Below are 24,227 nucleotides of genomic sequence, written 5' to 3'. Positions count from 1 at the left end.
CCAAATAATGGAGAGATGTTAGAGGTGTTGCTCAACAGCACCTTAGCAGTGCCCAGGAGATGCACTGGCACCTCTCCAGCCACCAGCCCACGCTCCATTCATGGTCCACACAGGGACTCGAACCAGCAACCTTCCGGTTCCCAGCCTAGTCACCAATGGACTGAACTACTTCCGCTGAGAATAACAGGGCTGACAGAGAAAGAGCTCAGTTTGTGGAGAAAATAGATTGTCTGTTGTCCTCGCTTCACAATCTCTGCAGTGTTCACATCGAATTTCAGCTTCTCTGCAAAAAAGAGGCGAGAGATATTTACATGAGGGAACTCTTTCCACAGTTTTGCCGTGAATGGTGGGATTTTGTTGCGTCTAAAATCAATTATAAGCTCCTTAGTTTCAGACACATTTAGGTCAGAGTAGTTTCTGTCACACCCTGAAACAAAATCAACGAGATCCTCCCCGTGACCTGCTTCAGATCCCTGAAGAAGAGACAGCGGTGCACTGTCGTCAGAGAGTTTGACTCTAGCTGCCTGTACTGTTGAAACCGTCAGTTGTAAATCTTATACACGCTCTCATATCCTCTAATATTTTTTCTCTTTTTTTAATTTCTGTTTGCAGCTTTTATTGTCCAATGTCCACTCTACTTTTTGAGCGTGCATTAAATACCTGTATCTGTCATCACTGTGTGTGTGTGTGTGTGTGTGTGTGTGTGTGTGTGTGTGTGTGTGTGTGTGTGTGTGTGTGTGTGTGTGTGTGTGTGTGTGTGCGTGTGCGTGTGCGTGTGCGTGTGCGTGTGCGTGTGCGTGTGCGTGTGCGTGTGTGTGTGTGTTCGTCAGGCCAAGCTCGATGAGAACCGCGGGCAGATGGAGCGGGATGTGAGTGAGATGGTGAGCAGAACAAGAGGCGAGGGAGTGGACCGCATCGTCAAGCTCAAGAAGAAGTACGGCTGCACCAAAGACGGCGATGCACTCACGCAGTTGAAGGTACAGTGAGGCAGACAGGCGAGGAGGGTTTACGTAAGAGTGTACAGCAGCTTTTCTTTTTTGATGAGGAAAACAAAAACACAGCATTTTGTTCAAGCAAGAACTTGCAGAACTTGATTCATTTGATGACTAAAAATACAGACACACTCATGAAGTCATGTATGTGTTAAGACTGTCAGTGTTGCACCCTGGAAACAAATTAGAGATGTTCCTTTAACTCCTCTTAAATGACTCATCTATTACATTCGCCATGAGCCCTGTCTGGCTCAGGCAGACTCTGTATTTCAGACCCCACGCAGACATGCATGCGTGTCTGCAGAGTTTTGAACAGGTACTTTCAAGACGAACGCAGACAAAGAGTGAGAAACATACAGCTGCAGAATACTATCCCTGTCTACACGGCCAAACCAATTCAACCACAAAAAGACTTTTAAAGGGTAACTGGAGACAGCCAATGAGCAGAGGTGACACCACCCTGGGCTCTGCTCTCCGCCTTACTCCCAGTACATTACCTACAGCAGTGATGCCCCACCAGGGGTACGTCTGCATTCACTATGGGGTTCATAAGAAAAAACTACAAAACAATGTGAAAAATAAAAAATATATATATACACACAACACATATTGAGCTATAGGTTGCTGTAACAAAATGTGTTGCACATGAGAGTCATGGAAAGTAGTTAGCAAAGCAAGGGGAGAGTTTGCTAATGGAAATGTGTGAATGCTTAAAAAGAAGCTTAAAGGAAAAAACGGTAGGAAAATGTATTTTAAACCTGATGGGTGGTGTTGATGACGGGGCACTTGAGTCTATCTGACAGGGTGTGGGGGGGTCGTCTTAAAGTAAAGGTGCCAGCCTCACGATACCATACGTGTCTCGAGACACGTATACGATATGTATCACAATACAAGCTGATTTGGATCTGACATTGTAAAAATATGAATGTTTACATTAAGAAGTGACTCATCCAGCAGTTAAATTAAAGTACATTTCATTAAACGTGAACACACTACAGCAGCACAATAAAGTGAAAATACAGAGAGTGAGTACGGTTTCAGAGGTAAAGTGACTTCTGTGACAAGGGTCGTGTTTATTCTTCACCAGAATTAAGCCCAACTTTCTAAAATCCTCAGGTCTTCCACTCTCATATGATACCAAGGACATTGAAAATTGAAATCCAGCCTACCCGTATGTCCTTCCTGTTTTGTCAGAAAGAAGAGGTCCATGAGTTGAGCCTGGAGAACAGCCGTCTGACCGCTCTGCTCCGTAAACTGGAGGCTCTGAGCCGCTGGAGGCAGGCGGTCGACCGGGAGCAACTCCACCGACAGCTGCTTCAGAGTCAGCAGGTCGGCTGCAATACTCGACACTCACAGATCAAGTCCATCATTGAGAGCAAAGCAACAAATTCAATAAGTAAAAAGGGAACATCAGGATTCAAAAGCTTGTGTGTTGCGTCCTTTATTTTCAGCACATGCTCCTTATTGAGTTAGTTTTTTGTAATATCTGATGACGTTAAAAGCATAATTTAATGCATATACAGGGTGTCCCAAGGAAATGTATACACACTTAATAACGTTTAATAACGTTTGTGTCCAGAGGGAGGTGACCTGTCGCAGCGAGGCCCTCAGAGTGAAGATGACTTCAGAGGAGGAGGTGTTGCTCCTGCAGGAGGAGCTGGAGGCCGCGAGGAAGGCGCTGACCTGCTGTCAGGACGAGTGCAGCAACACCAGGACGCTGCTCAGCAGGAAGGTGCGTCCGGTCTCATCCACACCTCACTGCTGCACACACATGAACATCGATGGTGGAACAAAACCCACACACTGTTAGATTAATAAAATTTCAGGTAAAACTCAATTATTATAATTGTTTTTGAGAAATCTTGCATGAGTTTAATTGACAACCACAGTTTTTCTTACCACTGAACTTTTAATGAGGTCCACTGCTTATTCACTATTCCTTCAGTATGTGTCTTCAAATGATGCTTTACTTTAAAGGTACTCTCTCTCTCTTTTGTGTCTCGACTGAGAACTATATGTATGATTTAAGATTTAAAACATCAAACGCTCTAAAGAAACGTGTGGATTTGGGGCATTTTCGAGCACAATAGTGTTCTTTAAAATGCACCTTGAAAGGATGTTAAGTAAAAATACGCTGTGCTGTCAGAGGTTCTGTCTACAACTTATTGTAACGATTAGTAGATTAATGGTTTGTCTGTAAAATGCCCATAGTGAAGTCTTTATATGTCTTGATTTGCTCTATCAAAAGTCCAAAAGTCAAAGAAAACGATGAGAAAGAAAAACAGAAAATCTTCACATTTAAGAAGCCACTGAATCATTTTTCCATTGCTGCTCAAAACTATGAATGAATAATCAAAATTGTTGTTGTAAGGGCGCACTGACACTGTCCATCCGTACCGTGCCTGTGCTTTAGGGTACTTGTCCCCCCTCCCTCTCCCCTGCGGCCCAGGCCCGTTTGTACTCACACTACCTGGGCCTTGGCGCGAATGCTTCTTGCTGTCCATACGTCATCATGCCGTAACACGTCACACGCATTGATTGACTTCCTCGGGATGCGTCGCTTTGTTTACAAAAGTGCTCTTTTGGCCACATAATGGAAAGCAGCGCAGAAAACATGGTAACGTTTTTGGCTTTGTGTTTTTTTTGGACTCATTGTGATGCGGCACGACCCCGTTTAGTCGATGTTGCATGGTCCGTCCTTCTTTTTTCTATGTCCGAACGGGCGCACATAAAATGACGTCAGAACCGCCGTAGGCCTTGTGCTCCTGCTCGTATACGTGCGCACCCTTGTGCTCGTACATGTGCAAACGTGCTTTACAAAAGCCCACCTCTCACAAACGGCCGTGGAGCGGTACAGTTGCACTCAAACTGGTCAAACGAATTAGACTTTAGCTGTGAAACGTGCTTGGGCATAGTACGGATGGACAGTGTTAGTGCGCCCTGATCGACTAATTGTAACTTTGTTGTCAGCTGAAATAACATATCATATTATTTGCTGTATTTTAGTATCGTATACAACTACCACATAACTTAATTTCTGGGCGTTGAAGTCCTTATTTGGGTCTGCTTCCATTATACGTTTTGCTCCTGAAGTGAGCGATGACATCTCAAATTGTTAAATGGTGAGAGGCCCGAACGTATTCACTAAATAACCTCTGACACACAGGTAGAGGAGCTCCAGGTGTCCAGGCATCAGTCTGCACGAGAGGCCCGCAGCAGGCAGGAGCTGGACAGCTATCGAGTGCAGAGCCTGGAACAAATGAGAGCTGACGTGGTGGACAGAGAGAGACGACTCAGGGGGGTCAGCGAGCAGCTGGACAGAGACAGCAGAGTGAACCAGTTACACAGACAACGAAGCTCCAAAGAGATCCGACAGGTCTGAAAACGATCTTCACTGGACGTTTGTGTGTGTGTGCCTGTGCGTGTGCGTTTGTGTGTTTGTGTGTGTGTGTGTGTGTGTGTGTGTGTGTGTGTGCTTGGGTGTGTGCGTGTGCGTGTGTGTGCGTTTGTGTGTTTGTGTGTGTGTGTGTGTGTGTGTGTGTGTGTGTGCTTGGGTGTGTGCGTGTGCGTTTGTGTGTTTGTGTGTTTGTGTGTGTGTGTGTGTGTGTTTGTGTGTTTGTGTGTTTGTGTGTGTGTTGGTGCACAGTTGTTCAGACACTTTTCAGATCATTCAATGGGTTTTTAATTGTTTGTTTTAGCTGAAGAAACAGTTTGAATTATCTGAAATACTGTATTTTATAATACTTGGTTTTCACTGGAGCGCAACAACATGCAAAAATCAAATGTTAACAAAAACACATGAAAAAAAAGAATTAATTCAAACACAAAAAGGCAGAAATAGGCAGAGAGGTATTAGGGGGAGATCGAGGTTTCCACTTTGATGACATTCCAGTGCATTTTGCCCAGTTGGAGGTCCGAAACTTTGGTTTTTCCATAGCACTGGAACGCAGCATGAGCAGGGCAAGTGAAACGGATCGACGAATGACAGGCAGGAAGCTCGGCAAATTGTTTTATTCGGACCGGATAAACGGATTTGTCAGACTTTTATCAGAAATATATGAGAATTAAATATTGATGAGTGGATTTCTTTTACATTTTAGTGCCATACGCTTATTAGGAGCATTTTAAGATTACAAAGGAAAAGTGTAAAAATGCCAGAAAGGTAAAGATTGCTTTAAATAATAAATAAATAGCTCTAAATTCATGTTGTTGTTGTTGTTGTTGTGTGTGTGTGTCTACTGTAGGTGAGGGGACGGCTACAACAGGAGCTCAGCCTCAAACATGAAGCCTTTCAGCGGGTGGATGAACTGCAGAACCAGGTGAACGACATGGGAGCAGCTTTCTCCAGATGCACTCCGTCGACAGCAGGTACACATCCACGGAGATGACGATGTGATAAAGTCCTTCTCTGGATGCTGGTCGGTCTCTCTGGTTAACTGTGAGAGTTGTTTTATCTGCTTCAAATGATTTGACCTGACATTTTACTCCTGATCCTATCACAGGGCAAAGCAGGACTTGTTTCACGCTGTCAGTCAGCAGACTGAGTAGTCGGAGTCCCTCAGCAGGTACTGTACCCACCACAGTATCTTTAGTCTTACCTTCATCTCACTGCAGTGAATACTCCGTGATAACCTTGATTTCTAGCTGCCTTGCGGCGTAGGAGTAAAATTAAAGCCATGGTGTTGCAGCCGCTCATATCTTTTTCTGATGATATTATAAATTGCGTTGTTGATTGTATTTTTGGCCCTGCAGCGTGGAGCAGTAAAGCTCCGTCTGTTCTCTCTCTGGCTCAGGTCTACGCAGAGTTACTCAGCGGCAGTCCGCCCTGCAGCTCGGCAGCCTCACAAACAACACCACGCTCCAGGATTTTGCTGCAGAGCGGCACCAGCAGAGAGCAGAAACAGCCAGGAGCCGCTCTAACACAGGGATAGACCGACCCAAAACTGTGAGTGAGCCTGAGCGTCACAGTAAAGTGAAGGTCTGAACTGAAGGTCTGTAGGTCAGTGTGGAGAAGAGGGCGGCACATGATCAAAGTATGTTCAAATGTACTTTTTGTGCCTGTGTTGGTTTGAAAATTGAGCTTTAGAGTTCAGTATTGACTTAAATTGGAGTTGACAGAACAAGTTCATCACAAGGTCCATTTAGTCCTGTCGAAGGGTTTTGGACTTATTCATTTACTTTAAACTGTTACTTCCTCAAAGGCATAGTTCAGCATTTTGGTAGATTTTCCTTTCCACTGTCTGGTTGGGAGAGTTACCTGAAAGGATTGATGTCGCTCTCATACTGAAAGACTGTTTAATATAAAGCTTCAGCCAACAGCTGGTTAGCTTAGCATAAAGACTGGCAGCAGGAGAAACAGCTAGCCTGGCTCGGGTTCATCACTATGTTCCCCGGGCGCATTAACCTCTGCCTTCGCTGATTTAAGTCAGCATATAGAGTTAGGGGTTACGGTCAGGGTCAGGGGTCACGGTTAGGGTCACGGTCAGGGTTAGGGGTCACGGTCAGGGTCAGGTTCAGGGTTCACGGTTAGGGTCAGGGTCAGGGGGTCACGGTTAGGGTCTACATAAGCCTATTACCCAGGGAATTCGGCACTGATTGTGGAAGAAATAACAGACCGGGGAACAAAAAACTCTTTCTGTGACAAGCTGGGAACATCTGACCCTTTTTTTCCTATAAAAGGGTCAGATGGGGTGGCTGGTCGCACAGTGGTTTGAGCGGTCACGCCAAGTAAAGAGGCTGAAGGTCCTCGAGGCAGCGGCCGGGGGTTCGACTCCGACCTGCAGCTCTTTGCTGTATGTCTCTCTCTCTCACATTATTTCCTGTCTGTTCTATAAAAGAAAGACTTGAAAAACTGCCAAAAAAATTACCTTTTTTTAAAAAAAACATTGAGAAATTTTGCCATAACTGCTTTAGACGGGCTATCCTGTGACTGATTTAGGGGCGGCAGTAGCTCAGTCCATAGGTGACTTGGCTGGGAACCGTAGGGTCGCTGGTTCAAGTCCCTGTGTGGACCATATATTGAGTGTGGACTGGTGGCTGGAGAGGTGCCAGTTCATCTCCTGGGCACTGCTGAGGTGCTGTTGAGCAAGGCACCGAACCCCCAACTGCTCGGAGCACTGGTCACTGGCTGCCCCCTCGCTCTAACATCTCTCCTCAATTGCATGTATAGGTCCTGGTTGTGCATGTGTGTATTTCGGGCCTGTGTGTAACATGTATGATAATAAGAGTGAAAATTGAATTTCCCCATGTGGGATAAAAATAAAGTAATTATTCTTATAAGCATTTAACGGACAGATTATATTTTGACTTTTTTTTTATTTACATACTTTACCATGACTTGGTATTCAGATGTTTAATATTGACTCACAAATCCTCTGAGAAGTCTGTTAATTAGATTTTTTTGAAATGGAAAATGTGTAGGAACCAAGGTCTGCTCCCCCTGGCTCTGATTTGAATCACATTTTTATTCAGATTTTCAACTTGCTATATTATGACTTTTTTTTATTTACATGCTATGCTATGACTCTTCCAGTCTTTATGATAGGCTAAGCTGAGCTGATTCACTCTGCAGACATGAGAGTGGTGATGATCTCTGCCAGAATAGGAACACTTCCCAAAATGTCAACACTTTTCTCCAAAAACGATTTAAACAGAACAGCTACTAAAAGAACCTCGTTGGTAAAATTGTCAGATACTCTTTCCAAGGTCCAGCAGGAACATTAAAGCTAAATGCATTACTAAAGAAGATCACAATTAGCTTGTGTGAAAATACAGTATACTGCAAATGCATCTCTGAAATACTGTTTCTTAAAACATAAAACAGATCTGTCACTGACCCGTGTTCACGGTCTTTGGATAAACACATTTAAATCACCTTTGCTGTTCTTTCAGAGTCAACCTCGTCTGCGTGCCCTGACCGCTGACGCGTCGTTACCAGACCTGTGAGATTCATTCTGCTGAGTGTTGATGCTCTTGAATCTCAGGTGTGTCAAGTTATTCAGGGAAGCTTCAAAGCTACAACATAAACCTCAGCCAGGGTTTGTTCTTCAACGAGCCGCTTTATTATCCAGTATATTTAAGAACAAGCTGATACTGTGCACGTGGCTCATCCCTTCAAAACACCACTTTGCTGCTTTGGTCCATATTTCAGTCTCATATGACACTTTGTGTTCTTGTGAAATCGAGCAATGAGACAATAACTCTTTCATCAATTTAAAATAAAATGTCTTAATCAAACACTGTATTGTGTCAGTCCATGAATTACATCAAAAAATATTTACTCATTTCCATTTCTTAGATTTCTTTCCAAATATTGCTCATATTTATTTTACTGCTCAACGTTTCCTGAAGCGGTTTATCCGTCTTTAGATTAATTCATGCGTTTCTCTCAACCAGTGATTACAAATCATGTCTAGTGCACTTTGAATAATCAATTAAATAATGCCTGAGACTTGCATCAGCACTATCATCCTGGATTTGGCAGCTTCAGTCACCCGGCCCGCCTTCAGCTCTCCTGCGGCAGCCCGGTGGTGTACAGGTATGAGACGGTCCCTGCCTGGATCTGAAACGTCTGTCCCTGGATGTGGTGGCTGGACATCTGCTCACTGGTTTGGCTGATGGAGATGGGCTGGCTGCTCTGGCTGCTGATGTGAATGGCCTGGCTGTGTTGCTCCCTGCTCAGCGGCCCCTGCGAGGTATCCTGAGCGACAGCAAGCTGGTGTGTGGGCGGGTGCATCACCTGCACCTGCTGGACAGGTCGCTGTGCTATCTGAAGGGGCTGCGGGGGACCGTGGTGGGCCTGTAGGTGCTCCATCGCCTCTTTGCTCAGAGTGATGACGTGCATCTGCTCGGGCTGGTGGGTCATCTGGCCCTCCAGCATACTGATGGTCTGAATCTGAGGGCTCTGGTCGACCACGCTGCCCTGAGTGACCAGAGCCACGTTCTGCAAGTTTCCTGACGCCTGACTGAGGAGGGTGAGCCTTGAGTGGGCCGAGTCTGTCGTCTCCCCCTCTGTGGTGATGATGCTGATCTCCTGGTTCTGACCCGGCACAAAGTTAATGTTGTCCACGTCTCCCGTCACCACCAGCTGGATCTCCTGTTCAGAGCTGGAGGGCAGCTGGTACTGCTGCAGCTGCAGGATGTTACGCACCTGCTCTTGCGGTGCTGCGGTGTCCGCCGCCGCTGCATCCGACGAGGCGTCTGTCGTCGCAGCTCTTTCCTTGTTGTGTGATTTGGTGTGTGTGTTCAGATTATCCAGGCGGGTGAAGGAGAGGCTGCAGAAGGAGCAAGTGAAGGGTTTCTTCCCTGAGTGAGAGGCGACATGTCGTCGTCTCGCGCTGGGGTCTGAGAAGGACTTGTTGCAGATGCTGCAGTCGTATGGTTTCTCTCCTCTGAATAAAAGGACATTTTGTTCTTGAGTTTTTTTTTAATGTTAAAGCTTTTATAATAAATGTTTTTTTATATCAATAATGAATCATGTAACTGTTTGAAGGAAGAGGTTGCTCATATTGATGAACTCAGAGAACTATCACCCGACCCTGCAGTTTCCTTCCGCTCTGAGAAGAGCTTTGGTGTTCAACTCATTATTTTGGTTTTACAGCTCAATTGTTCCTGTTTTGGTTGAAATTTCAGCAACAGCAGGAAACAGTTTTCAGCCAACAAGCTGTAAAAGTGCTGGTAAACTACCTGCCCAGCACCAAACAGCAGACTTATTGAGCAAAAGGGAGTTGTTATTAGCTCCAGCAAAAAGACATTTCCTCTCTGAGCTGCTTAGATGCTTTTCATTTACATGATTGTCTGAGGCTCAGGGGTAACAAGCAACTAATACTTTTGATACTTTAATTACAGTTTGCTCATAATATGTTTGTACTTTAACTTCAGTAGGAATGTGAATGCTTTACTCGTCAAGTAGTTTTCACTGTTGTATTGGTGTTTTACTCAAATAAAGGATCTAAATAATTATTCCGCCCCGTTATTAACTGACTGCATCTTTGATTCTGCACACTATGAATTGAATAAAGCTGTTGAATGGTAAACTTTTGTGATGTCGGACTGCCGGAGGCTAAATACATCAAATATATTTCTCACCTGTGAATTCTGATATGAGTCTGCAGAGTGCTCTTCGCTGTAAAACACTTTCCGCAAATCTCACAAGTGAACGGCTTCTCACCTGAAAAGGATGTGATTAACGGCATCAAGTGCTTCCACATATTACAGATATTGATGACTCAGTAATATACGTCTTAATCGCTTGTTTGACTTTACCTGTGTGAGTTCTCAGGTGCTTTTTCAGCTGAGCCGTGTCCATAAACTTGTGATGACACTGAGCACATTCTGGTAACGATTTACCTTTAGATAAAAACAACAACATTTTATTATTAGTGACAGCAATACAAAGAAGCTGCTGCTGTTAAAATGATGTGTTTCTCACCTGTATGAACTCTGTAATGGCTTTTAAGTTGCCTCTTCTGAGTGAAGGTCTTTCCACACGTGTCACAGCTGAAGGACTTGTCTTCTACGGATGCAGGTAAAGAGAAATTATTTTAGAGCAGAGCAGTAGAGAATAAGACACCGACAGACACCATGATTAGACTAAAGGGCATAGCTTATTAAGAATTAATTTAAAAGAGAGCTGAGCTGGAAGACAAAGCTCTCGATCTACCGGTCAATCTTGGTTCCTACCCACACCTGTGGTCATGAAAGCTGGGTCATGACCCAAAGAACAAGGTTGCGGATACAAGCGGGCGAAATGGGTTTTCTCAGGAGGGGGGCTGGAGTCTCCCTTAGAGAGAGGGGGAGAAGTTCAGCCATATGTGAGGAACTCGGAGTAGAGCCGCTGCTCCTTTGCGTTGAAAGGAGCCAGTTGAGGTGGTTCAGGATCATCTAGTAAGGATGAACCCTGGGCGCCTCCCTAGGGAGGTGTTCCAGGCACGTCCAGCTGGGAGGAGGCCTCGGGGAAGACCCAGGACTAGGTGGAGAGATTAGATCTCCACACTGGCCTGGGAACGCCTCAGGATCCCCCAGTTAGAGCTGGTTAATGTGGCCCGGGAAAGGGAAGTTTGGGGTCCCCTGCTAAAGCTGCTGCCCCCGCGACCCGACCCCGGATAAGCGGATGAAGATGAGATGAGATATTCTTTCCAGAACTTATTTTTTAGGTACATTCATGATGTATGCATTGAATGTGGGAAAAGGGAACTCATCAGAAAATAATATTATACATAGTGTAGGGTGCAAGTCAAAGAATAGCACATTAAGACCAAGCAGAATAAAGGGCATCAGATCTCACCTTGATGGAGGTTCATGTGCTCGTGTAGGGAGTGTTTGGTGGAGAGCGCTTTGGAGCAGACGGTACAGACGAACGGCTTTTCTCCCGTGTGCATGCGCTGGTGAACCAGCAGAGTGTGCTTCTGGGTGAAACCCTTTCCACAAACCAAGCATCGAAAAGGCTTTTCTCCTGGGGAAAAACAAGAGTACTGGAGTTTATACAGGTAGAGAGAGCGGTATGACCTGCAGAGTAGCAACACTGTGACTGATCGAGTGTGATTGACACGGCACTTTGAGAAACTACTTACAACTATGACGTTTTAATTGCTATGCCATGATGTTCTACATGACAGAATATGGTATATTATATAAGTGTCATAAAAAGTCATATACTAGTAGGTCATTTTAAAGAATCAAAATAGTCATTGTTTAATACGTCATTAAAAGTAAACAAAGTCATAGTATTAAAGTAAACATCGGACCCTTTTTTATTTTTACATGGAGAAATCATGCCATGACTGCTTTAGACAGGTCATCCTATGACTGATTTTAGAATTTGGACATATTATATTTAGATTTTTTTGTTTTTTACTTTTTAGACAAACTACACGAGGACTTTGTATTCAGGTGTTTAATATTGACTGAAGAGAAATCTGGAAGTTTGAGTCTGAAAAAGTGGAATTTTGAAATGGAAAATGTGTAGGAAGCCCGATGTCATAAAAAAACTAAACAATGTCATAGTTTATCGTCCTAAAAATAAAAAAATAAATCAAAATACTCTATGTCATAAAAGTAAAAAACTAGTCATAGTATGGTATGTCATAAAAAGTCATATACTAGTAGGTCATTTAAAAAATCTAAATAGTCATCGTTTAATACGTCATCAAAAGTAAACAAAGTCATAGTATTCAACAAATCATGCCATGACTGCTTTAGACAGGCCATCGATGACTGATTTTACATTTTTTTTTTGACATTTTTTTTACTTTATAATATGACTTAGGCTACACGGTGGTGTAGTGGTTAGCACTGTCGCCTCACAGCAAGAAGGTTACAGCTTCGCATCCCGGCCTGGGACTTTCTGTGCGGAGTTTGCATGTTCTCCCCGTGTCTGCGTGGGTTTCCTCCGGGTTCTCCGGTCCACGACATGCACGTGTTCGGTTCATTGATGACTCTAAATTGCCCGTAGGTGTGAATGGTTGTCTGTCTCTGTGCGTCTCTATGTGCCCTGTGATAGACTGGCGTCCTGTCCAGGGTGGACCCCGCCTCACGCCCTTTGTCAGCTGGGATCGGCTCCAGCACCCCCGCGACCCCGACCCCGGGATAAGCGGTTGAAGATGAATGAATGAATGATATACTATGACTTGGTATTCAGGTGTTCAATATTGACTGAAACATCCTCAGAGAAGTCTGGAAATTAGAGTCTGAAAAAGTGGAATTTTGTCATAAAGTAGTAGTAGAAGACATAAAAAGTCATAACAAATGTCATAGTATAGTATGTCATTAAATAAAAAAACAAAAAAACAATGTTATAGTATATTATGTCATAAAAAGCCATAGAAAAATAAATCAAAATCCTCAAAGTATTATGTCATTAAATAAAAAAACAAAAACAATGTTATATGTTTATTATTATTTGTCATAAACGTAAAATACTAAAAATCAAAGACATAGTATATTATGTCATGAAAAGTCAGAATTTTTTATTCTTTATTTTAAAATGAAAATAGTCAAATAAGTATTATATATCATAAAAGTAAAAAAACAAACAAAAACAAAGTCGTAGTATATTATGTCATAAAATGAAAAACAAATAAAAACAAAGTCGTAGTATATTATGTCAGAAAAAGTCAGAAAAAAACAAAAAGAAATCAAAATAGTGAAAGTATTATATGTCATAAAGTAAAAAAACAATGTAATATGTTTATATGTCATAAAGTAAAAAAACAATGTAATATGTTTATATGTCATAAGTAAAATAATGTAATATGTTTATATGTCATAAAGTCATCGTATAGTTTTTCACAAAAGCAGAATAAGGTCTACGTCAGATTACCCGTGTGCGTCCTCTGGTGAATCTTTAGGAAGAGGTGGTTTTTGAACACTTTGCCACAGTCGGCACATCGAGCCTCGGTGTCGGGGTATTTCCTTTTCCTGCCTCTCCTCCCGGACTCTTTGCTCCCGGCTGCATCGCTGCCCACCTTGTAGCTCTTATATTTCACAGGTGGCCTGATTTTGCGCTTGCTCTGCCGGCTGTGGTGGGCTCCTGGGTTATAATCTGCATCGTCTTTGGATTGCGACTCCGTCGCTACATCGTCACAGTCTCCAGCCGGCCCCTCCTCTGAGCTCTCACCTGGTGTCCTTCTCCTCTCCGGCTCTGTTGCAACCACATTTTTCTTCGGCCGTCCTCTTTTGCGTTTTGACTGATCTGGCGCCTTGGCTATGCCTGCCTTTACCCGCTCACCTCTAACCGCTGCAGCAGAGTGTGTGAGTTCAGTGAGCACCTTGACAAGGTCGTTGACCTCCATGAGACGAGCTGTAGCCAGGAGCTTCTCTGTGGCACTCTCCTCCACTGACACCTGGGCACTGTACATGAACTCCAGCACCGCTGCGAACATCTCCGCTGCCATACCATCCAGACTGTGGGTCGACTGGCTGATCTGATCTTCTGCGGTGAACATGAGGGAGAAGTACTCGCTGCTTGCTGCCAGCAGGGCTTTGTGCGCCTTGAAGTGCACGTCCTCCACAACAAGGGTGATGTCACAAAGTAGGTCCCTTTTCCTGAGCTTGTCAAATTTGCTCAGGATGCTCTGCTTGTGTGAGTCTGAACAAAGGGCCAAGAGAGGTGAGGTCTTGGCTGCGGCTTTCTGAGACATCTTCCTCTCAAAACAATCACTTCTGTTCCTGCAGGCGATGTGAAGCACGTCTCTATGAAAACATGGTCACGGTGCATAAGAATAAGAGGGAAAAAACACTTTAAACAAGTACAATAGATCAGTTTTTATTACACAGGTGTGCATTTAAACGTACAACTTTCACTTTTTACTTCTACATAATCCATGCAATGCCATCTAAAAGAAAACATGTGAGACCATGCAGGAGATCGTCTTGTGTTATTGCTGCTGTTAAGTGCGATGATTGGTGGATGAACAGAAAAACCATCCTTCCTGATCATCTATTTACCATTTTCAGTCATTTATGTAAAGAATAATCTGCTTTTCTGTGTTTTGTATCATTGTGACATGAAATTGTGACTTTTTAAAGACTAAATCTATAATTATCTATAATAAATTAATCTAAAATAAACAAAACAATCAACATATAATGATAATGCAAATACTGAAGTATATGAATACTATACTTAAAATGCACCTGAGAGCCAAAGGTTAAAAAACAGCAACACATTTGTGAGTGTTCAGCATTTTTCCTCCATAAACGACACACACACGGTTATTGATTGTTATTGATGTTATTGGCTGAACAATCGATCGAGCTTGCAACCAAACAAATATTTATATTCACATGACTGTATCGTCCACACCTTAGTGCATGCTCTTCTACAAGTGGTTTGGTCTTAACATTTTGAAATCTAGAGTTTCTTCTGGTCAGACAAGTTAGTTGCACGGTGAGGATGCCCTCTTACCTTTTCTCTAGGCTGACAAAAATCAGCCAGAACAGACCAATGCAGAAGAAACAAGCACATCATGGGCTGGGACAGGGGGGAAAGATGCAGAAGATGGATAAAGGAGGCCGGAGAAATAAGGAGACGTGAGGGCAGCACCATGAACAGGGACAGGGGGCAAACTTGCTCCCACACACCTGGGGCACTATTCTCTGCCAGCTGCACCAGGGCGAGGGACGGACGCAACCGGGTCGGGGACTTTATTTTGAAAGTTGTTTTGAAAGTGCCGTATTCAGCACCCCTGCCATGAAATGCACCCCCTCACATTAAAGGTGATATTCTGGATCAGAAGACTGTTGTTTGTTTCCACCTATAGGAGTAGTTTATATACAGGTAACCCACAACAGTCAGAACATTGGTTACTTACAGTCTTTAAACTATTTTAAAGAGTGTAAAATCACAAACTTGGATAATAGCGAACACAAAACAACACCTTTCTGTATGTTGTGTGGAAATCTACTGCAGCCATAATTACAAAATGAATTAAATGGATCTTTTGAGCAAGTTGAATGTATTTGACTCAGCGTTTCCTAAATATAATCCCAGCTTTTCTTGCAATTCATAGGTTCAAAGTGTGTTTTTAATGTGGTTACCTGTGTATAAACTACTCCTATAGGTGGAAACAACAGCCTTCTGGACAGCATTCTTTACATAAATGACTGAAAATGTTAAATAGATGATCAGAAAGGATGCTTTTCCTGTTCATCTGCCAATCATCGCAGCACTTAACTGCAGCAATAACACAAGATGACCTCCTGCATGGTCGCACATGGTTTCTTTTATGGTAATGCCAAAGACATTAGGAATACAGTCGACCTCAAGACTCCAGATAAACAAAGACACACGCTGCAGTAACTGGAAGGTTAGCACACATGCTAACTTACATCGTCTCAAACAATGCACCCGGTGCTAGCCAGAGGCAGGCTAAAGCTAGCAGAAATGCGACTTTACTACTCAATATTTCTGTCTGTGACAAACATGTGAAGCGTTCAGGCCGCGGTGTGATTCAAAAATAGTGATCTTTTAGGACCTTACCTTCCACTGTCGCCGCTGGACGGAGTGAATGGGTGAGTTATCGCGAGAGGTGCGGTTCTGACGAGATTTACGCGCAGCTGACGTACACATGAGGCGGATCGGGCGCGCCCCCTGCGTAACAGAGTAGCATCCAGCTGCTCCTATCCGGCTGTTAAGTCGTGACGTAACGCCCTTTCAAAATATGATTCCCGGGTCCAAGCCTTTTATTTCTACAACGCCGCAGTGCCATGTTCCCAACAGATCTGAGTTTTTAAAAAACAACGTAATTGTCATTTTACCTCTTTCTCATCATTTAAAAAGGTGTTTAACAGACGAAAGAGGTGATGTAATGGTTCACATGTTTGACCTTTGTGTCTGTTTTGTTTCAACGGAGCATTTGGACCCAGAAATCTTATTTTGAAAGGGTGTTACGTCAGACTTAACAGCCGGATAGCATCACAAGCCCTAAATTCATTAGCAGTTATGGCATTCACTGGATGTCCATCTTAAAGCATTTCTCAGAAGATGATCAATGCCATGTCATTTTAAAGTGATGTTTATTTGCAGGCCATCACCACCGGCTCTCTGCATTCGCTGTGGCCACCATCTGCTTTGATGATGACACGCAGCTTGATGAAGTTAAAGACACACCAGGAGCGAGACAACCTATAGATTCTGTTGCCTTTGTCTTTAACGTGCTTTTGCCTGAGGTCAATTGTCAGTGTTCATCATTCAGATCCAGATTGGTAGAAACTGGTGTATTGCCTCACCATACATGACTATTGGTGTTAGAGATTTGAACGGTGTAGATGTGAACCCAGTGCAGGACACCCCTGTGGCCTCCAGAGAGGAAGACACCTACATTCACTCCAGTGTGGACGTGGAGATCCAGAGACATGTGGAGAAGTTACCAGAAGGAGCAGCTCTCTTCTTTGAGTTCAAGCACTACAAACCTAAAAAGAGGTTCACCGGCACTAAATGTTTTGCCTTGGGCCCCGTTGTCATGGAACTGTACAGGAAGACCACAGACTTCAAGAGGAAGGAACTGCAGCTTCTAACAAAGAAACACCTCTATCTCCATCTTCACAGCCACTGCCAGTTCATCTCCTGGGCACTGCCGAGGTGCTGTTGAGCAAGGCAACGAACCCCCAACTGCTCGGGGCGCCTGTCACTGGCAGCCCCCTCGCTCTAACATCTCGTGTGTGTGTGTGTGTGTGTGTGTGTGTGTGTGTGTGTGTGTGTGTGTGTGTGTGTGTGTGTGTGTGTGTGTGTGTGTGTGTGTGTGTGTGTGTGTGTGTGTGTTCCCCATTCGCGGGACTAATAAAGGAATTCTTCTTAAATAACAAGCACACTGCATCATGTTTTGATCCACCCTGCCGCAAAAAGTCCCAGAATTCTGTCCAGAGTGATTACAGTGTGCCATAAAGACTTTTTTGATGTTTAATTATTACCATTTAAATAAAAAAAAGCTTGATCGGCTCCAGCCCCCCCGCACCCCGACAAGGACAAGCGGTTGAAGATGAATGAATGATTACAAACTGGTTCACTTTGCCTCATTAAGATTGAAGTAAAAAGTGACAAAATAACTTTTATGTATTGTTGCCTAGATGATTATTGGATCATGAAATCAATATTAAAAGGCTATTAAACTAAACTTTGTTAATCCATACTTGTGTGTCTGCTGGTCAAACTGCACCATCTCACAATTTGTCTGCTTTAACATTTACAGTTTCCATTTTGTGATTTATTTAAAATTAACTGACCTTTCACATTACATTTAGTCATTTGTTAATATAAATTTATATATTTTTCAATTGTATTAATATTTATTGGCAGTCACAGGACTGTTGTGCTCGTGGACTGACTAAGTATCGTCCTTTCCTACAGCCCACTACTTTTATTTTGAAATTTCATGTCACCCTGTTACAAAGGGCTTTAAAATATTTGTTTATTAAAGTTGCATTTAATTTTGGTTTCCATTAAAACTTTGCAGATGTTTATCTTTGTAATGTCACAATATTCAGGACTAAATGAACCATAAGAGACACTGACTGTGTGTGAAGGACTGAGACCTGACTGAGGGGAACTGTTTGTGCTTTTTCAAAAAAAACAAAAACGTATTTTTTTCAATAAAGTTTTAAAAAAACGATTTCCTTTAACTTGCTATGTTTTGTGCTTTTTCAAAAAAGTTTAAATAACCTATTAAAAAAACTATTGCGTGACTTTGCATAAAGTAAAAAAAAACTATTGCGTGACTTTGCATAAAGTAAAAACGTTTAAATAACCTATTTAAAAAAACTATTGCGTGACTTTGCATAAAGTGAAAAAAAACCAAACTATTGCGTGACTTTGCATAAAGTGAAAAAAAACCAAACTATTGCGTGACTTTGCATAAAGTAAAAAAAACTACATTTTCACTTCCGTCAAACAAGGGGCTTTGTCAAGTGAGAGACCTGTGTCAAGTGAGGGGCTTGTGCTCCGGGTCTGCAGCAGGGTGGTCTGCAGCAGGATGGTCTGCAGCAGGATGGTCTGCAGCAGGGTGGTCTGCAGCAGGGTGGTCTGCAGCAGGATGGTCTGCAGCAGGATGGTCTGCAGCAGGATGGTCTGCAGCAGGATGGTCTGCAGCAGGGTGGTCTGCAGCAGGATGGTCTGCAGCAGGGTGGTCTGCAGCAGGATGGTCTGCAGCAGGATGGTCTGCAGCAGGATGCTATAGGGGCATAACGACACATTACACGTCTGCTGTCGCGCTGACTGTGTGAAACAGGTGTCTGACGCGCTGTTTTTGTCTGGCTATTTGATTAAAACGTCTACACACAGATAATAAGAGGGAATTATGGAGCAAACGGGCTATTTTTAATAAATTGGACCGTGGTTCTTGTAAATAATCAGTATTGTCAGTAGTGTCAGTATGGATCATAAATACATAAAGGGAGGGATCAGTTCCGTATAGATTTGTGTAAACACTCAGTGTCAGATCTGAAGTCATTTAAGAGTACATGGTTGGTGCTGACTGAACATTTATGACCATATCCATATTGCTCCTAATATCCCATTATAACACATTATGCCCTATTATGTGATGTCTTCACTTTATAACGTTTCCTGCTACTTTAAAATGGTGCAGACTCATCACCTCACCTCACATCTCTTATACAGGGACATATGGTGCTTTTACTCCACGTGTCTATTTTTATTTGACAGCTAAATGAATTAGTGCACATTAAGACATTACAAATAAGAATATGGATGATCACTTTATGAAATGTGATGCATTGGTACAAATTAAGAAGATAAAAAAAAATAGCTCCACCACCAACATTACAGTGTACATGTTTATGCATAAGTGAGGATTTCATATTTTAAAGAATGTATAATAATAAAAGGACTATTCTGCTGTTATTTAACTACTTTTCTTTCACATTTTAAATGCGCAAATGCACAATTGTTTACCTGGAATTGCATATTTCTCACTTGTTAAACGGCTACTTCATCTTTCTTCAGACAAATAATTCAAATCAGATAATACTGTCTTTATGATTGTGGATAATTGTTGAATATAAACATAAAAAAACATTACACTTTCACATCAAAGAACAGGTCTCACGCATGGTTTGTTAATACCGGACTAATCCTCAGGACTGATCCCTTCATGTGGCTGTGTGGGGCTTCTCTGGCCCGTGTCACATCGTCTCTTATGTAACAATTTATTACAGCGAAGGAGGCGTTTGTGTTACCGATCTTTGGACTGTCCGATCCGTTAAGATGAACTTTTAGTTGTGGATTAACTTTCAGTCGTCTTGCAGCAATCAAACAGACGCAATCCTCTACCTCCAGTTTATCTCCAGTCCGAGACGCGGGGTCTGTCCAGGATGAAAAACGTCCGGGTTGTGGTCGTGGGAGCAGGTGTGATCGGCCTCTCCACTGCTGTCTGCATCGCAGAGGCTCTTCCCTTCTGCTCCGTCACTCTGCTGGCTGATAAGTTCAGTCCAAACACCACCAGTGATGGAGCTGCTGGGATCCTGTTTGCCTCAGAGTACCCAGGTATGCAACAATCGCCTGCACTGCAACGTGTTATATCTTTAAATGTTGTGCATTCAGTACAATTTTACCTGGAGGAGAATCATTTGTAATGCATATGAACTCATCCATCCCCACCTTTTATATGAACATACAAAATCATTTCTAATGTCTCTATCAGATGTTCCTGTGGAAAGACAAAAACGCTGGTTCAAGTACACCTTTGATCACCTGTCGGCCATTGCTCAATCCCAACACTCACCGGAAGCTGGAGTAATGATGAGCTCCGGGTAACAATTGTTCTACAAGTCTATAAAAATGAGTTAATGCTCCAGATCTGGCTCCAGTCAGTCATTTTTGCTTTGATTATCTTCCAGCTGGCAAATTTTCAAGGAGGTTCCAGTTGATAAGAAGCCCTTCTGGTCAGAGTTCGTGATCGGCTTTCGGTTCATGACAGACGGGGAATTGAAAAGGTTTCCAGATCACAAGTTCGGCCAGGCGTTCACCACCATTAAGTGTGAATGTGAAAGCTACCTGCCGTGGCTCGAGAAGAGGTTTGTCCTCTCTGTTAGACTCTCACAGTCATGTCATTCTTTTTAGGTTTTAAATTCTACCAAACTTAAAATAATGTATCTTTTGTGTAAAGGTTCAGAAAAGCTGGAGGTCACATGGAACAGAAGAAGGTGAACAGTCTTCAGGAATTAAGCGACCGCTGCGATCTCATCGTCAACTGCTCCGGTCTGGGCTCCAAGACGCTGGTGGGTGACGACAAGGTGCACTCCGTCAGAGGTCAGGTCCTCAAGGTGGAGGCCCCTTGGCTGCAGCACTTCATCAGAGATGGAGACGGAAAGACCTACATCTTCCCCGGCATACACAGCGTCACTGTAGGCGGCACGAGGCAGGAGGGAGACTGGCGACTAGAGATAGACGGAGGCGACACAAAGAGCATCCTGGAGCGCTGCAGCAGGCTCGAGCCGTCCATCAGCAAAGGCAAAATCCTCAGCGAGTGGGTCGGTCTGAGGCCGGGCAGGAAGAACCCGAGGGTGGAGAGGGAGCTGGTGCAGCTGCAGGGTCGCAGGGTCCCTGTTGTTCACAACTACGGTCACGGAGGCTGGGGAGTCACCCTCGCCTGGGGTACCGCCCTGGATGCCCTGGGGCTGGTCAGGCAGTGCCTCCATGATATGCCGCCGCAGGCCAAACTGTGAACTAGGTCTGCAAATATGTCAGTGCAGACAATACTCACCTTTAAATAATAAGATTCTGGCGGCGACGGGGTATAATAAACGCTTAGAGATCCAATTTCTTGCTTTGGTGGCAGTGAGAGTTTCCTTTAAGTGCAGAGATCCACTGTCAGAGATGAACTTAATTCAAACATACCAACCTTTATTGATGTTGATCAGTGATTAACAGCCTTGTTAACACTTTTACAATGCATGCTCTCTATAAAAGAAACCTTTATTACTTAAATTAATGAAAAGTAAAAATATGATACATAACATATTCACTGATCTGGGAGGTAAAGCTCATGCTGGCTGGAATGCAATCGTTCAACCACTAAATTGCTTAAAATGTCTCAACGCTGTGCAAATGAAACCTCTGTGCCTTAGAAATGATAGTTTACTGAATCAACTACATTATGATATCTAGTACTTTACAGTGCTTCGTCAATTGCTACCACTACTTGCAGTAAGATTAACACATTTTATACATATGGTTTATATATACGGTTTATATATACTGATATACACTTGAAACAGTTTAAAAATTGTAAAACAAGCATGAAGAATTTATTAATAAAGGCTTTGTTTGATGCAAGGTAAATGGCCTCTCACTGTGTGCCTGTTGGACTCCTCTACAACTGGATTCAGCTGAGATGGGTGTATTTCATATCCAACGTACTGGAATCAGACTCAGTAAGGTGTAAAAAAGATGTTTATTAATAACCTGACGTCTAAACTTTCGGTGCGTTTCCTGAGGGAGGATTGATTCTATTAGACTGTTTGTTGGAAACAAGAATTTGAAAGAATGTAGGAACTCTGCGTCGCGTGTAATCCACATGAACCTTTAAAAAATGACAACACCTTACGCCTATTGCGTTACTGTGTACACTCTGGTTATTGTGGACAAGTTTACCAGAGATCCAGTTCTTCGCCTGCATTTTCACCTCAGATGGACAATTTTAAGGCACACTACAAACCCATGGTTGGTTGTTTGGAGAGAAAACACCTGGATTTCAAACGACAGCAGCATCCATAACGTGACAGTTCACTGTACCTCTGAGGCCAATACCTCGTCAGGAAGTGGGTCCATTGTGAGATCAATGCCTTGCACCTGGAGTCTCTCTTCTATCAGGGAATCCAGATTAACCGAGTCCATGAAGGTCTTTTTGTTTCTCTTCATTTTCAGCCGTCGAGCTTCCCAATTGGCTGAAACTGAACGACTCGTCTTGTCCTTTGATGAGATGCGGTTTGTGTAGTTGCACATGCAGGCAGTCTCTGCTAGTGCAGACTCTGGGTGTGGGCTTGGTAAGGAGGGCATAGTCAAAGCAAGATTGGACCTTTCTGCTGGGACTCTTGGCGGCAGCTGACGGGGTGTGATCTGTGTTGTTTCTGCTTGTTTAGGGGCAGCCATATTTGATGTGTCTGTGTTCAAAGTGCTGTACACAGCGTTACGTGATGTGTTTGAAGCTCCGGAGGATGGAAACACGACTTCACAATGTTTGTGAGGATTCACAGAGTGCTGTCTGTCCTCAGTCTTGACGCTGGGGGTCAGACTCCACTTTTTAGGGTCGATGGGTTTTCTCTGCTGCCCTTTGAGGACAGTCAGGGAGAAGCTCCGCCTCATCAGATCTGGTGCCGGGTTTATTCTTAGCTCCATGCAGCTCTGGGTCCTAGCAACGGCTCCACTGGGAATATGACCTTTTGCTGGTCTTAGGAGACTTGAGCTGTACTTAGGGGGTCTTAGTGGTGGTGAGATAAAGGGCATGAATCCTGGTTTACTTTGGAGTGAAGTGTTACAAGAGCTGGTGGAGGTCAGCGTCTGGGGCAGGGCAGGGTACTCTGGGGACAGGAGGTGGCTTGACTCAAAACCAGAAGAGGACCTGCTCATGGATGAAGATGTCTTTTTGTCCCTTCCTGAAATAAACAAGTGAAGTGTGTGCTGAGCATGTAGGTGCTGTGACATGTATGTGACTTAAATAGAGCAGCAGCAGAGCGCTCAGGGCTGGAAATGAGCGGCCCAAGGAGACAAAAACAAAACCTAAATGTTTTGAAAGATGAGTGAGAGAAAAGAAGCAAGCAGTCACGTCTGGTAAAGCATGGAGCAATTTATTCCTCACGCTCAACCATGACAGAAGCACACTTCAGAAAATGCTGAGACTTCAGACCTGCCACACTCCCGTCAGAAGTGTTAGAATGAGTTTAACTTCCACCTTTAACCCTGTTAAATCACTTAAAGGTTATCTTTAGTCTGCATTTTAGTGCATTTACAATTATACAAAATGCCATATCTTAACAAGTATAATTATACTATTTAGTAAATATTTGAATTCTTCTGCATTATGCAGTTTTCAGGCACATGATAAAATATTGTGCAACATTATATTTTACTGGACTAAAAAAATATACACACAAACAGCAAAATCTTGAGAGAAATACACTGTACAAGCGTGGCTGATCTGACATGTTCTCCAACCACATGACTTTTTGACATTCACAAGAACCCCCGTTTACACTTTTAAGACATAAGCCAAACCAAATAACCACAATAAGAATGATATAGCTATGAATAAAGCAAACGTTCACAGTAAAAATGTAATGCAATTACTGAGAAAGGTCTTTTTTTTCCTCCTATTTAAATCTTATCACACGTCTGTTTAACAGTCACCATTATCAGCAAACGCAAAAACCACCACACAACTCACAACTGCAGAGCTATTTGTGAGTAGACCTACAAGCTGCTCCACATACAGTTTGTTGAAGGGTGTGAAAATGTCTTTAGGTCACTGCTCAGTTTAATACGATGTAAGTGAACTTTCTAGTCCCATAAACAAAGAGAACCTTGTGTTATCCCATTTTAAGTATTATATTGAGAATGTTACGCTTGTAAAAGAAGGCAATGTCAGTTCTCAAAAGCCCAGGCGAAAAAAGTGACAGCAAAACAATTGGATTCAATGATGCAGAAACAGGAGAAAGTAGGACTTAAAGAAGAAGATGCTTGGGGAAAAAGAACAGAGCACCAGAAGTAAATGTGACGACAGC

The 24,227-nt window shown here is 43.2% G+C and overlaps 3 protein-coding genes across 3 annotated transcripts in view; 1 reads left to right on the top strand and 2 right to left on the bottom strand.

The window, feature by feature from the left end:
* Nucleotides 1-8,109: 8,109 nt before the first annotated feature.
* On the bottom strand, nucleotides 8,110-14,922 carry zbtb24 (zinc finger and BTB domain containing 24). The gene is made up of 7 exons (XM_083923849.1): nucleotides 14,899-14,922; nucleotides 13,312-14,183; nucleotides 11,278-11,445; nucleotides 10,423-10,506; nucleotides 10,257-10,340; nucleotides 10,080-10,161; nucleotides 8,110-9,382 (listed from the first exon to the last, which is right to left on the bottom strand). The coding sequence occupies exons 2-7, from the start codon at nucleotides 14,129-14,131 to the stop codon at nucleotides 8,497-8,499; spliced, it is 2,124 nt and encodes a 707-aa protein (XP_083779975.1). The 5' UTR covers nucleotides 14,132-14,183; nucleotides 14,899-14,922; the 3' UTR covers nucleotides 8,110-8,496.
* A 4,898-nt stretch (nucleotides 14,923-19,820) lies between these two features.
* ddo (D-aspartate oxidase) lies at nucleotides 19,821-21,173 on the top strand (the record flags this gene model as incomplete). The annotated part of the gene is made up of 4 exons (XM_083923896.1): nucleotides 19,821-19,992; nucleotides 20,150-20,258; nucleotides 20,346-20,522; nucleotides 20,615-21,173. The coding sequence occupies 4 exons, from the start codon at nucleotides 19,821-19,823 to the stop codon at nucleotides 21,171-21,173; spliced, it is 1,017 nt and encodes a 338-aa protein (XP_083780022.1).
* Nucleotides 21,174-22,233: 1,060 nt separating this feature from the next.
* sash1b (SAM and SH3 domain containing 1b) overlaps nucleotides 22,234-24,227 on the bottom strand; it is a gene marked incomplete at both ends in the record, with an annotated part of 48,854 nt that continues 46,860 nt past the window's right edge. Inside the window, one exon of the mRNA XM_083924545.1 lies at nucleotides 22,234-23,102. Within this exon, the coding sequence (XP_083780671.1) occupies nucleotides 22,234-23,102 (869 nt within the window). The remainder of the gene's footprint in view (nucleotides 23,103-24,227) is intronic.

The sequence above is a fragment of the Echiichthys vipera genome (assembly GCF_963691815.1).
Source record: "Echiichthys vipera genome assembly, chromosome: 12".
In the NCBI taxonomy this organism is placed as follows: domain Eukaryota; kingdom Metazoa; phylum Chordata; class Actinopteri; order Perciformes; family Trachinidae; genus Echiichthys; species Echiichthys vipera.
Note: the sequence above shows the minus strand (reverse complement) of the source record. Positions and strands in the feature narration are given on the sequence as shown.

Bases quoted from the DNA above. Each gene is read 5' to 3' on its own strand.
- zbtb24 (XM_083923849.1), bottom strand. From the start codon at position 14,131: ATGTCTCAGAAAGCCGCAGCCAAGACCTCACCTCTCTTGGCCCTTTGT. The intron at 10,507-11,277 runs GTGAGATCTGAT...CTGCATCCGTAG, and splicing joins GCACATGAACCTCCATCAAG to AAGACAAGTCCTTCAGCTGT. The intron at 9,383-10,079 runs GTGAGAAATATA...CCTTTTATTCAG, and splicing joins ACTCATATCAGAATTCACAG to AGGAGAGAAACCATACGACT.